The sequence below is a fragment of the Procambarus clarkii genome, chromosome 88 (assembly GCF_040958095.1).
Source record: "Procambarus clarkii isolate CNS0578487 chromosome 88, FALCON_Pclarkii_2.0, whole genome shotgun sequence".
NCBI lineage: Eukaryota > Metazoa > Arthropoda > Malacostraca > Decapoda > Cambaridae > Procambarus > Procambarus clarkii.
The window spans coordinates 16740298-16754832 of NC_091237.1; the positions used below are offsets into that span (position 1 = coordinate 16740298).

Here is a 14535-nt window from a genome sequence, read left to right on the forward strand (position 1 = left end):
TCTATTCACCTAGCAGTGATTAGTAACCTGGGTGTTAGTCGACTGTTGTGGGTGGTATCATGGGGAATGGTCAAATGCTGCATATATCTCAGGTATACCTGAATTTCCCACAAACGCCACAAGGCACAACACGAGGACAAATAGACAAAAGGCTAACACATGAAATATGCCGCAAGGTAAAGAAACTACAGCCGTAAGGCCACTGCAAAGAGTGAACCGGAAGGTCATAGAGTGGGTTTATGCCCCAACAAGTCAACTACTACCAGCTAAGTTCTTTACCATAAACCTGTTATCCATACTCTACCTGCTTCCTCACACACTCACTATCTTCATCCAGCTTCCCACCCACTCTTTTTCATTAGTCTACCATCATCCATATATTAAATGTGCCCAGTCCATCTCGGCACACTCTTCTCAATCTTGTGGTTTAATGACTTTTTACACATTATATCTCTCTGGTATTTTAAGTCTGTATCTATTTATTCTCCAAACACCTCACGTGATTCTCAGAACTTTCATTTATACTGCTATAACTCTCTTCTTGAATGTTCATACAACACCATTGTCTGTTAACTTCACACAAGACTTGTAAATTCTTGTCTACATAGTGAAGTCCATGTAGACTTCTGATTGCATCTATTCCTGTTTTGAGTTTCTGTACCAAAGCTTTCATTGCACGAGCCATTTTCCTTCCGTGGCTGTCTCAACTCTCAGCTTTGATTACTTACTTATGCTTACTTTGATACTTCCACCTCTTTCTACCAATAACATATTCCAGATATTTAACCCCTGCACTTTAAATACCACCATAAGACCATTGACAGAAGGTTTGCCAAAGACCATATGGTACTTGTTGGTATATCTTAAGATTCATAATATGCACTCGGTAACCTGGGTAGTACTGTATATGGAAGCCCGAGGCCTCTGTTGAGTATTTGCCATCTTGAAACAAAATTTCGAGCATTTCCCATGGGGGCAGCTAGGCTGAATTTCAAGTGAACTAACATGGATAACGAAGGTTCCTCCATCTCCCAGTCAATGATGAGTCTCATAGTTTAAAAATCACTCGTGAAGGATGAAATACTTGACACAATGTATCGAGAAAATCCTAATATTGACCAAACCATACACTAGTAATGGAAGAGACGACAATGTTTCGGTCCATCCTGGACCATTATCAATGTCGACAGAGTTGATAATTGCCTTGATAATGGTCCAGGATGGACCGAAACGTCCTCGTCTCTTAAATTTTTAGTGTGTGGTTTGATCAACATTTTTCAGTCACGTTATTATGACTCATCATCTGCAAGACTCTAATACATATATGCAGAAAAACCACATGTGAAAAATAGAGAGTGCTTAATGCATTTTTGGCTAATTCACCTTTATCAGAGCAAAATAGAATGAAGAATAGAACCTTCATTATATTTTGCTGTGATGAAGGCGAATTAGCCGAAAACGCATTAAGCATTCTCTATTTATCACACGTGGTTTTTCCGCATACTTAGATCAGTGTTTTAGTGATCATTGTTGCACTATTTGCATCATATATATATATATATATATATATATATATATATATATATATATATATATATGTCGTACCTAGTAGCCAGAATGCACTTCTTGGCCTACTATGCAAGGCCCGATTTGCCTAATAAGTTAAGTTTTCCTGAATTTATATATTTTTTCAATTTTTTTTATTATGAAATGATGAAGCTACCCATTTCATTATGTATGAGGTAAATTTTTTTTTATTGGAGTTAAAATTAACGTAGAAATCTGACCGAACCTAACCAACCCTACCTAACCTAACCTATCTTTATAGGTTAGGTTAGGTTAGGTAGCCGAAAAAGTTAGGTTAGGTTAGGTAGTCGAAAAACAATTAATTCATGAAAACTTGGCTTATTAGGCAAATCAGGCCTTGCATAGTAGGCTGAGAAGTGCGTTCTGGCTACTAGGTACGACATATATATATATATAATGTTGTACCTAGTAGCCAGAACGCAGTACTCGGCCTACTATGCAAGGTCCAATTTGCCTAATAAGCCAAGTTTTCCTGAATTTATATATTTTTCTTACGAAATGATAAAGCTACCTATTTCATTATGTATGAGTTCACATTATTTAATTTGAGATAAAACTAACGTAGATATATGACCGAACCTAACCTAACCTCTCTTAACATAAACTAACATAATCAAGTCAATAATTGATGTGCCTAGTATGATGTATTAATAATATTTCAAATAAACCAATTTGAAACAATTTATTGAAAATAAAGAAAATCACTCGGCCTACTAGGCAAATCAGGCCTTGCATAGTAGGCCAAGAAGTGCATTCTGGCTACTAGGTACGACATATATATGGTTCCCGGTCACGCAGGCCGACCTGCCTCAGTTTCCTAGAGCTGCCCGCTTAGTGATGATCACGCCTATAAGAAATTCCGTTTTTGTGGTGATTTTTTGCTTTTGAACATAAAACTGATTATTATATATCAGGCAATGGGTTCCAAGAAAGTCAGTGGTAAGGTTCAACCTAAGAAAATAGTTGTGAGTAGAGGCAGTAGAGGATGTACCTTCCTCATTAGGAAAATGTGTGAAGTATGGGAAGAACTGCAAAGTTTTGTTGAAAAAACTCACCCAGATAAAGCTGTAGCAGGCCATTGCATTGACCTTTAAACGACAATGTGATGTCTTACTACAGACAAGTGTTAAAATGTAGGAAAAAAAAGTGTCTTTAGACAGATTCTTAGTAAGAAAAGCTAGCAGTGAGCCACAAGCAGGTCCTAGTGGTATGCAGGCAAAATATGCCAGAGAGTGTATCCCAGAAAAGTCATCACTGCCTGATGTTATACCTGTAATGGAATGGGACTCAAACAGTAACACCTCTCCTCCTCCCTCCTCCACACGCCATCAAGAGTCCTCCATAAAGGTAAGATTAACATATGTAGTGTATTGTAGTTAGAGAAAAAAATTGTATTCAGTATAAAATTTATTTGCAAGTTAATATTTTAGAGGGTGGGGAACAGATTAATTCAATTCCCTTTATTTCTTATGGGAAAAATCGCTTCGACTTACAATATTTTGACTTACGATACGTCTCTGGGAACGTATTGCCATTGTAAATCGAGGGCCCACTGTATATGTATGTATGTATGTGTGTGTGTGTATATTATATATATATATATTTTTATGTGGATATATATATATATATATATATATATATATATATATATATATATATATATATATATATATATATATATATATAATATATATATATATATATATATATATATATATATATATATATATATATATATATATATATCCACATAAAAATATATATATATATACCAGATGGAATCACACTGCACCATTGGAAAAATGGCAGACAATTGGCGTGGGACTATACTTGCATATCCACCCTGGCAGCCACATACATCACCCTCTCTCTTGGCTAAACATGAGCTGCGGCGACACACACAGAAGAGACAAGTCAACCAAGTACAGTACAGGGAAATTGATCACTGGTACAACTTCATTCCAATAGGATCTGAGACCCTTGGTCCATGGGGAGCGAGTGCAAGGAGGTTTCTTCAGGATTTTGATTCCAGGCTCATTGACGCTACAAGGTACCCTAGAGTGGCAAGTTTACTCTTCTAGCACCTCAGTGTGGCAATCCAGAGGGGGAATGCCCGTTGCATCCTTGGTTTCTGCCCGGCGTCGGAGGAGTTCGAAGAAATCTATAGCCTCTAGTAAACAAATTTCCCTTAATTTCTTCTTAATTTTCACTTTTGTAAACAATCAGATATATAACTGTATAACCTTGTATAATAAAGTGCAAAAAAAAGGGGGTGGTAGAAGTGAATATTCATACGTATTCAGAGTTAAATGGCAAGTTTTTCTCTAAATGCCCTGTGTTCCCTTCTTTGAGGCTACGGGTCCCTACAATTGCACCAGAATTGGTACCCCTTTTATATTATATTATATTATATATAAATAAATAACAGACAACTCCACACCCCTGAAGGATTTGAACCCAGACAGCCAGGGCTCCATGCACCTTAGCGTGTCCAGTATTTTAACAACTAGGCCACACTGACTGTTTAGAAGAACTGGAAGTCGTATGATCTTTAACCCAATTCCTGACAACACTCGGGGACCTTTTTGGGCACAGGTATTTCATCAAATCACTTCATCATGCTGGGACCATGTGAGTAACATTTGAGTAACAAATGTTACTCATGCGTACAACATTTTGAGAGGAAATAGACAAAGTGAAAAAAGGAAGCCTATTTAAAGTAAAAAGAGGTAGGACAAGGGGACATTGATGAAAGCTGGACATGCAATTGAATCGAAGAGAGGTAAGGGGGGGTTTTCATTTCCTGTATGCATGGTCAGCAATTGAAGGAATTCCTTCAGCATTGAAGGAAGAGGTTGTTGAAGCCAATTCCATGCACAACTTTAAGAATTTTTTTGATAAATGCTAATTCTGAGATAGGTAATTAGTGCATCAGGTATAAATGACTAGCAGGTGGGGCATAAAGAGCTAACTCTTACTTTCCCGTTATTACTGATACGTATGCACTGCAGAATAAATTTATTTTTTCTTGTTCTATATCAAAGTATGATTAACCCGTAAGAAACATATAAGGAAAATAAAACTCAGAAAAGGTTACACATAAATGTCTAATTGCTAGCATTTCTGTGATATATTCCTGAGCCTGGATAATTTTTATCTTAATAATGCTGTCTTGTCTACCATTTATGGGTACGAAGATGACTCTTTAAATTGTGTTTCAAAGCAAACTGATGATTACAATGTGGACAGGACCAAGGTTTCTCTCCTGTGTGAGTACGCATATGTCTTTTGAGGTCATATCTCCTGCCAGTGGTGTAAGAACAGTGATGGCATTGGTAACACCTGTTCCCTGCTACAGTGTTCCCACTTGCCATGAGTCCTCTCCCAACAGGCACCTCGACGGCACTCTCCAGCAACATCTGTAGAAAACCATGGTAATCAGGGTCAAAGAGTATTTAATCTACATCTGCTGTAATGCTTAAATGTAGTTTTTATGATTTTAACAGTCATGGGTGCATTACAGTACGATATATCAGTTGAGGAAAAGGTTATACTGTGCAAGAGTTCACAAAGAAATAATGCTATTGTAAGTGTTCAGAAACTGCCAAAGATTGCAATTGAGTTTGATGATGGTGAGTGCAAGAGAATAAAGTTCATAGTAGAAAAAAAAGCATTGAATGTATTGAAATGCCTCATTCTGGAAGAGTTCCAGGGGCTCCCTGGAGTTATCTTGCTTAGATTGCTTCATACTAAAAAGCTACCTAAGTTGTGGAAGTTCTGTTTGGCCTACCAGAGCCAGAACCTGGCCTCCCCTCACAGAGGCAATGAGAGCAAATGACAATCTACCACCTCATTGGAAAAAAACTTCAAAAGGTCAGCAGAGCTTCACAGACAACTCGAGGGTTCACAGAAACCAAAGCTTAAAACCACCAAACAACTTTGCAAACAAATCACACAGAACAAGAGATTCACTCACACCAGTTCAAAACTTGTTAGTACTGATTATCACTACCAGGAAGTCTAGCCCCAGCCCCAGCCTTTAGTTAATTCCTCATCTCAGTTCTGGAACTGATGAACAACCCACGATCAACCTGGAGGGAGGGGGAATACGAGGGTGTCACTAGGGGCTTATCCAAAAAGATACATTTATTACATTCAGTGGTGGATTTCTGGAGGAAGCACCCTAGTGACTCTCTGAAGCTAACCACAAAGAACAAAAATAGGACTTACCAGGGTGGAGGAGAGGTGGCAGACACTAAGATGAAGAAGAGAACCTAGGCCAAGAGAGAGCCCAGAGCAGTGCTCGACTGACTGGGACCAGGAACAGTGACTAAATACCATGCTGCTAGAACCCTGTTAGAACATCAAAACTTCCAAGCCTGAATATTAACCCAGGACACATTGGAGAAGATGGCAGCCAAAACCACTTATTTGTGAACATCATGGATCCAAAGGTAGACAACAGGCTGGCTAGACTTAATGACACTGTGGACAACCTGAGAACTGTGAGTCTTGAAACAAGGAACCAAAGAAATGGGATCAACCAACAAGGCATCCACTGAGGCAGAACCCATGCACATAGGTAGCAGCAAAGAGTCACCATAAGACATGATGCACCCCTGGCCAAATCAACCAAGCATCAATCACAAAGAACACCTCCGGAAGCCCATTAACTCATTCTTCGCCAGAGAAGAAGAATGGTGCAAATCAATAAACTGCCCATTAGTGCCAAAGAAACAGAATGCCTGTCTCCAGAGAAGAGCCTGAAGTCCACTTAATTACTGTTCTCCCAAATGAGGCAAATGCAATGTTTGCAGCTTTACCCGAAACTCACACAAAGGACTATTATGACAGTAATATATGGATACCAGAATTTAATCTTTTCAGATGTGATAGAAAACATAGGCTACAGGGTGACGTTAGCCTGTACATCACAAGACACTCATCTGCACAGAACTGCTACATACTACAAATTATATGGTGGAAGTGTTGATAATTCAAATAGAAATTCTAAATGTGGTGATTGTCCTTGTATATAAATCACCAGATGCAAATCATCAGCAGTTTAAATACCAACTTACATAAATAGAATGCTGCTTACAAAATCTCACAAACCCTGCCCCGAACATCACCTTGCTTGGTGATTTCAACTTACAGCATCTAAAATGGAAAAATTTGGCAAATACAGTAATACCAGAGAGAATCCCAAGAAGCAGTTTAAGTAAGAAGTCATGCACAGATGACCTGTTACAGATGTGAGACAGATTCGTTTTAAAATTGCAAATACTGTAGCAGAACTGACAAAAAAAAATAAACACTCTAGATTTTTATTTACAAACAATAATTTTGCAAAATCCTTAACTGGGAACAAATAAACCAAGATCTCGCTGAAATATACTAGGAAAGAAGCTAGATAATGCAAACTTAAACCATTTTTTTGAGAAAATATGCACATTAGCAGTAGATATATGTGCAAGTCACATTCCACTAAGGAGAAAGAGAGAAAGATGCAAACTGGAATGAGAACAGCATTCCCTCTAAAGGTGAAGAAAACAAATCTCAGAACTTCTCAAATACTCCACTCAAACCCAAGAACAGCAAAGAAAGCTATGTAGAGAACCAGAAATAATCGAGCTAAAGTTGCAAGAATCATATAAAATTTAGGAGAGGCAAAGAGAGAAAAGAGCCTTAAATGAAATAGAAAGGAATCCAAAATACTTTTTCTCCTGAGCAAAATCTAGAACAAAAACCACATCTAGCATTGGGCCGTTGCACAAGAGTAATGAAACTTTCACAGATGACATCACAAAAATTAGAAATACTGAGGCTACAGTATGATTCTATTATCAGTGAATCCCTGAACACAATGAAAATCAATGATCCAAATGAATTCTTTGACTGTGACACTACCATCGAAGTTTTGTCCATTCGTTCAGCTTTTGGTAGCAATATTTTCACCACAATAGGGGTTTGTTTTGGGGCGCCTTCTTTTCTGGATGCCAGACCCGGTCAATGGCAGACATAGAATGCTGGATGCATAGAATGCATAGAATTCTATGCAGACATAGAATGCATATCAGGTGGATATATGGACTTTGAAGTAGCCATAGACAGCATGTCCATGCACTCTACACCAGGTTCAGACTCCTGGAATTCTATATTCATCAAGAATTGCAAAAAACCAACATTGAATGTAATGAAACACCAATTTCTGGGTGAGTCCCGGAGGCTCTCCAGAGTTATCTAGGCTGATATGGATATATTAGCTTTCTGGCATCAGTCAATGTGCATGGAGTTCTTGCCTAGAGCCAGAATCTGGCCCCCTCAGAGAGGCACGAGGAGCAAAGGCCTATAGAAACCCCTGTGATTGGGACCATTTTATGTCTGCCATTGACCGGGTCTGGCACCCAGAAAAGTAGGCACCCCAAAACAAACCCTTATTGTGGTGAAAATATTGCTATCGAAAGCTGAACGAATAGACAAAACTTCCCAAACGAAAATTAGCAAAACGAACATGACGTCATCATGTTGCCACACAGCTGTCTGCGCAACCCCCCCCCCTTCTCCCCAGGAGAGGGAAGGGGAAGCCCCAGACCCTCGCAACGGCGATCCACTCTTCAGTTCTTAGGCTGGATGTCAAAACAAGCGAAAAACACTGCAGACTGGAGGGAGGGAGGGATGCTGGGGAACCTCTGTGACTCACCCAGAAAATGGTGTTTTATTACATTCAACACTGGTTTTCTGGGGGGAGCCCCGTTGACTCCCCAGAGCTAACTACCCAACGACAAGGAAAAAACAGAGATTTGCCCAGGCAGCGGTCAATCCTCACTCTTCAAAACAAAGTTGCAACAACTGGCTGCAACCACCGACCCAATGCAACACAGGCCCTACCAGGTCCAGGGGCACTGACAAGGTAGCGAGTGGCCAGGACCCTGTTCGACCTCCAAAAACCCCGTACCCAAATGTCAACTCAAGACATGTTGCCAAAGACGGAAGCCAAAGCAGCAAACTTATGAACGTTGTGGGCACAGGGATAGAACACAGGCTGGTTAGACTTAATAACCCTGCGGCCGACCTGGGAGACCCAAGCCTGGGAACACTGAAGAAGGGAAACTGGGTCAACCCAAAGCGCATTCCTGGCCACCGAAGCCATGGCGCACAAATAACAGTGGAGAGCTGCAACTGGACACATCACATGATGCACCCCACCTGTAGAGACAGACCATGCCACAAGGCACAGAAACTTAGACTAAAGCAAGAGCCAGAGGCATATGACCTGCCAGTAACACGTCAGCCAAGAACTGAAAGGTGGATCGCCGGCGTGAGGGTCTGGGGCTCCCCGTTCCCCCTCCTGGGAATAGAGGGGTTGCGCAGACAGCAGCGCGGCAACATGATGACGTCATGCTCATTTGCTAATTTTTGTTTGGGGAGTTCTGTCCACTCATTTGGCTTTCAGTAGCAATATTTTCACCAGAATAGGGGTTGGTTTTAGAGCACCTACCTTTCTGGGTGCCAGACCCAGCCGATGGCAGACATAGAAACACTAGAAACACATAGACTACCAAACATTAGGGAGTTTCTCCTCATGCCTCTCTGAGGGGGCCAGGTTCTGGCTCGTAGTCCCCAGTAGGCAAGAACTCCATGTACTTTGATGCCAGAAAGCTAATATATCCATATCAGCCTGGATAGCTTTGGGAAGCTGATGGGGCTCCCCCCCCCCCAGAAAACCACTATCACAGACCCTAAACATCCTTAAGAGATGGAGCCTAGATACTGGCATTATCCTCAACATACTTAAAATAGTGGAGACTGCACCACTTCACAAAGGAGGTAGTAAAGTAAAATGCAAAAAAATATAGACCAATAGTTTTAACATCACAAATCATGAAAATCTTTAAAAAAGTGCTAAGATGATTACAAAACACATACAACACAAAACACATTACAAAACAATGCTTAGATACTGGCATTATCCTCAATATACTTAAAACAGTGGAGACTGCATCACTTCACAAAGGAGGTAGTAAAGCAAATGCAAAAAATTATAAAGCAATAGCTTTAACATCACACATCATGAAAATCTTTCAAAGAGTGCTAAGATGATTACAAACACATGGAATCACCTTGTCTACATAACTCTGGGCAACACGGGTTCAGGACAGATCACCTCTGTCTTTCACAACTGCTAGATCACTATGACATGGCCTTGAATGTCATAAAAGACAAGCAGAACGCTGATGTAATATACACAGATTTTGCAAAAGATAAAGGTGACCATGGTGTTGTTGCACACAAAATGTGCACAAAAAGAATTACTGACAACATTGGTCGATGGATCTTTAACACTATTGCTGGTCTGGCGGGTGACCTGCCATGTACCTCAAGGTCGCCCGAGTGTTGTGCGTGAACTCACCACCACACACAAATGTTTATACCCTTTTTCCAGCTTTCTGACCTCACTTTTCGTGTTACGTCATTCAATTTGGTATCAAATTAATAAATAAATCCACAAGAGCCATGATGAGGGTTCAAACTTACATCTAGGATGATCTCAGACATGCCTTAATTGACTGTGCCGTGACATGGAAAAGAATTGCAACCGGGTTTGCTACTGCTCACATGCAGATCCCGCAGTCTCTCCGAGACACAAAATTCTTTTCCATGTCGTTGCACAGTTGATTAAGGCGCGTCAGAGATCACCCTGGACATAAATTCAAACCCTCGTCATGGCCCTTGTGGATTTATTCATTTTATATATCATGCTATTGTGATTTCTGTGTGTATGGTATCAAATTGTTTCCAATATAATGCTGTAAATTAATATTTGCTTATAAGAACATATAAGTCTCACTTTCCTATACAGTACTTTAGACCTGTCACGCACTACTGTACAAGGTAGCCCGAGAGCTCACCACTCCAATGTTTATTCTCTTTTCAGCTTTCTCACCTCAATTTTTGTGCTATGTCATTCAATTAGACAGCCTATAACAGCTGTCTAACTCCCAGATACCTATTTACTGCTATGTAACAGGGGCATCAGGGTGAAAGAAACTCTGCTCATTTGTTTTCTGCCATCGTCGGGGATCGAATCCGGACCCTAGAATTACGAGTCCCAAGCACTGTCCACTCAGTCACAGGCATCCACAATGTGCTTTAGTGGCTTTAAACTTGTCGGACTCATTTTATCAAGATCCCAAACTAAAATGACGAGGCAGAGAGATTCCAGTAAAGCTGTCTAATAAGTATCTGGGGCATATTATATTCCACTACACATAAGGGGCATAACTGGCCGACCCCTCACAGTGTTCAAGAGAGAACTGGATAAGCACCTCCAAAGGATACCTGATCAACCAGGCTGTGACTCGTACGTCAGGCTGCGAGCAGCCGCGTCCAACAGCCTGGTTGATCAGTCCGGCAACCAGGAGGCCTGGTCGACGACCGGGCCGCGGGGACGCTAAGCCCCAGAAGCACCTCAAGGTCAAGGTAAGGTAACCTCAAAGGGTCCACTTGTAAATTTTCTGATCCTATTGGAGACCTGAAGGTCAGAACAAATGTCATCATGAGTGAATTTGGTCATCTTGATATCTGGTCAAAGGTAATTAATAGTCAATGTAATAAGCTAATGTCAATGTGGCCACACCCACACTTGAAGAAGTATAATTCACAAAAGAATGATATCATTTTGTCCGAAAGGAATTAATTGCCCATCCAGCAAATTCAATCAACTCTATTTTTTCAGGCATGCACTTATCAATGACTACTCCTACTTTTTCAGAAATATAAACTTAATTCTTAGGAAATACAAATTAAGAATGAGAGATGTATATAATGGTATATAATATAATTCTGGAAAAGATTGCCGAAGAAAACATACATTACCAAGGAGGAAAAAGCATTGCCCGGACACAAGCCTATGAAATATCGGTTTACTCTTGTGTTGTGTGGTAATGCGAGTGGCGAGTTGAAAACTAAACCCTTGCTTGTGTATCATTCCGAAAATCCAAGGGTTTTCAAAAAATATACTGTAATGTGAAGAAACACAAAATGTGTGTGATGTTGAAGGCTAATGCTAAGGCATGGGTGACTAGACAATTTTTTACAGAGTGGGTTAATGAAGTGGTGTGCCCTGCCATCAAAATATATTTGCAGGAGAACAGTTTGCCACTCAAGGCCCTGCTTCTCCTCGACAATGCTCCTACCCATCCTCCAGGCTTGGAGGATTCATTGGTGGAGGAATTTAGTTTTGTTACAATAAAGTTCCTTCCTCCCAACACCACTCCTCTACCTATGGCCTATGGACCAGAAAATCATTGCCAATTTTAAGAAACTTTATGAAAGGGCCCTTTTCCGGAGATGTGTCGAAGTGACAGATGCTACAAACCTCACCCTCAGAGAGTTCTGGAAAACCATTTTAACATTTGTCGTGCTTTAAAACTCATAGACAAAGCCTGGCAAGAAGTGACTGTAAGAACCATGATCTCTGGCTGGAGAAAATTGTGGTCTGAATGTGTTGCAGAACGAGACTTTGAGGGGGTTTGAGTCTGAACCTGAAGTGCCTCTTGTTGAGGAAATTGTTTCTCTGGGCCAGCAACTGGGCTTAGAGTTGGATGGTGCTGATGTGGAGGAGTTGGTGGAAGAACACAACGAAGAACTGACCACCAAAGAACTCCAAGCCCTTCAAAAGGATCAGCAAGAAGAGACAGCTGAGGAAATTTCTTCAGGGGAGGATGTGCCAGTACAGAATGTCCCTTCCTCAACAATTAAGAAAATGTGTACAGCATGGGAAGAACTGCAAACCTTTGCTGAAACGACTCACCCAAATCAAGCTGCAGTAGGCCGTTGCCTTAACCTATTCAATGACACTGTGATGCATCACTACAGACAAATGTTAAAACGAAGGGAAAAATAAATCTCCATGGAAAGATTTGTAATGAGACAAACAAGCAGTGAACCACAACCAGGTCCTAGTGGTATGCAGGCAAAATGAAGGAGAGAGAGAGTACCCCAGAGAACTCATCACTGCCTGATGTGATAATGGAAAGAGATTCCCCTTCCAAACAATAACACCTCTTTTCCTCCCCCCTCATCACCATCTTCCATACACCATCAAGAGTCCTCCATAGAGGTAAGATAAACACATGTTCCAGTACTGTATTGTAGTTAGAAAAAAAAAATTGTATTCAGTATAAAATGTATTTGTAAGTTAATATTTTGGAGGGTGGGGAACGGATTAATTTAATTCTCTCTATTTCTAATGCGAAAAATCGCTTTGACTTACGATCCGTCTCTGGGAACAGATTACCATCGTAAGTCGAGGCCCCACTGTATATATCACCTTTCAATTTGTAAGCTAAATGCCATTAACTTTATACCAAATATGTAAGTTTAATTTAAATTGCTGTACATTTGTTTAGTCCAGTCATTATTGTGATGATTTGTATATATTGTTAAAAATAAAGTTTCTGATTATAATAAGGACAATGTCTATGTGCTCTACTATGTGTTATTGTGATATGTAATTAATGTATTGAAATTTTTATGTAAACCTTTTCCAATTATAAATGTACAACCATTTATAAATAAAGCTTTTGATATGAGTAACACCAAGCAAAGATGTTATAGCGACTTATGCAAGTTCTTTATTGGCTTTGCTTAGGATACTTTGCTGTCAGGAGAGGATGTAAATAAGCTGTATGAGAAATTCAGTGCAATCAAATATGAGGGGTACCCAATCTTTCTCCAGTTTAAAATGTGACAGACGTGATAAGAAGGATTGTTTCACCAGAGTCCATGGGTTAACTTTGTATCTAAAATTAATAACTGGACCAAACTCAATCATTTTTGCACCTACACACAGGCCCTGAAACCACTACATGGTCAGACAACAGAATATTATTTTTACAAAAATTATGTGGACAAATGTAAGACAAACCCAGGCCTTTTCAATAAATTTAATAGGAGCAAATTGCATGTGAAAGGCAAAATTTAAGAGACAGAGAGTAGATGTCCGTTTCAAATATTGTACTGTATACACAAGATGAAATGTGCTTGACACATTGAATGGCTTCAAATTGTGTTTGTCCAGGGGTAAAGAATTCACAGCACTATCTGCTCCATAAGTTTTAAAGCATAACAATGAGTTTTTAAATGAGTCTAGAGGTGGTGTGTTGAAATTGCTCCAGGAGTTGGTTATGAACAAAGCAGTTGAACTGGATAGTGTTTTGCCTTGGGTTTTTGCAGGAGTATGTTCATGTACAGTACTTAGATATCCTTTATGGATTATTAAAAAATATTTGCAAACAGGCAAGCTGGCTGATATCAAGATGATGGTAAATATTGTTCATTTATCCATTTATAAGAACAGTAATGAAGAAAATTGATCAAATTATAAACATTTCACTGACCAGCTCTGTGGCCATGTCTCTGTTAAGGCGAATAAAACAAAATGGGTAGAATTTCTTAAGAGTCACAATGTCTTTACAAACAAAACAGTTTGGTTTCTTGGTTGGTTGATCTTGCACTTCAAATTTTGCTAAGTTTCTACAAGTTATAAAAATTCTGCAGGACAGAGATTGCTGGGCAAACTGTACTTTTCTGGCCAAGGCATATGATACAATCCCACATAAGAGATTACTTTGGAAGTTGGAGCACATTGGAGAAGTGATAGGAAAATTCCTAGTTATGGATGCTGTACTTTTTCAACGCATGCCAGATGTGAGTGTTAATCAGGAGCAATTTCTCAGCCTGGAAGGCTGTCACTAGTGGGATTTCATAGGGCTCAATTCTAGCAGCCCTTATGTTTATCGTCTAGATCAACGATTTGTCTACAAGGGATTCATAGCTCTATGAACTTCTTACTACATGACATTATGAACATCACTGATCGATTCCCCTCTAAAGTTTGAAAAGGTTCAACACTATGAAAACTAAATGTCTTCCAGAACTGAA

The 14535-nt window shown here is 39.8% G+C and overlaps 1 protein-coding gene across 3 annotated transcripts in view; it reads right to left on the bottom strand.

Annotated features, from left to right (window-relative positions):
* Nucleotides 1–14535, bottom strand: part of LOC123745836 (zinc finger and BTB domain-containing protein 24) — a 102440-nt gene that overhangs the window by 919 nt on the left and 86986 nt on the right. For 2 of the 3 annotated variants that reach the window (XM_045726893.2, XM_069317583.1), the window contains exon 6: nt 4677–5006. The exons of the other annotated variant lie outside the window; for it this stretch is intronic. In XM_045726893.2, coding sequence (XP_045582849.1) covers nt 4764–5006 — 243 coding nt within the window. In that variant the 3' untranslated portion in view covers nt 4677–4763. Of the gene's footprint in view, nt 1–4676; nt 5007–14535 lie in introns of those variants that run through there. 3 annotated transcript variants of the gene reach the window in all.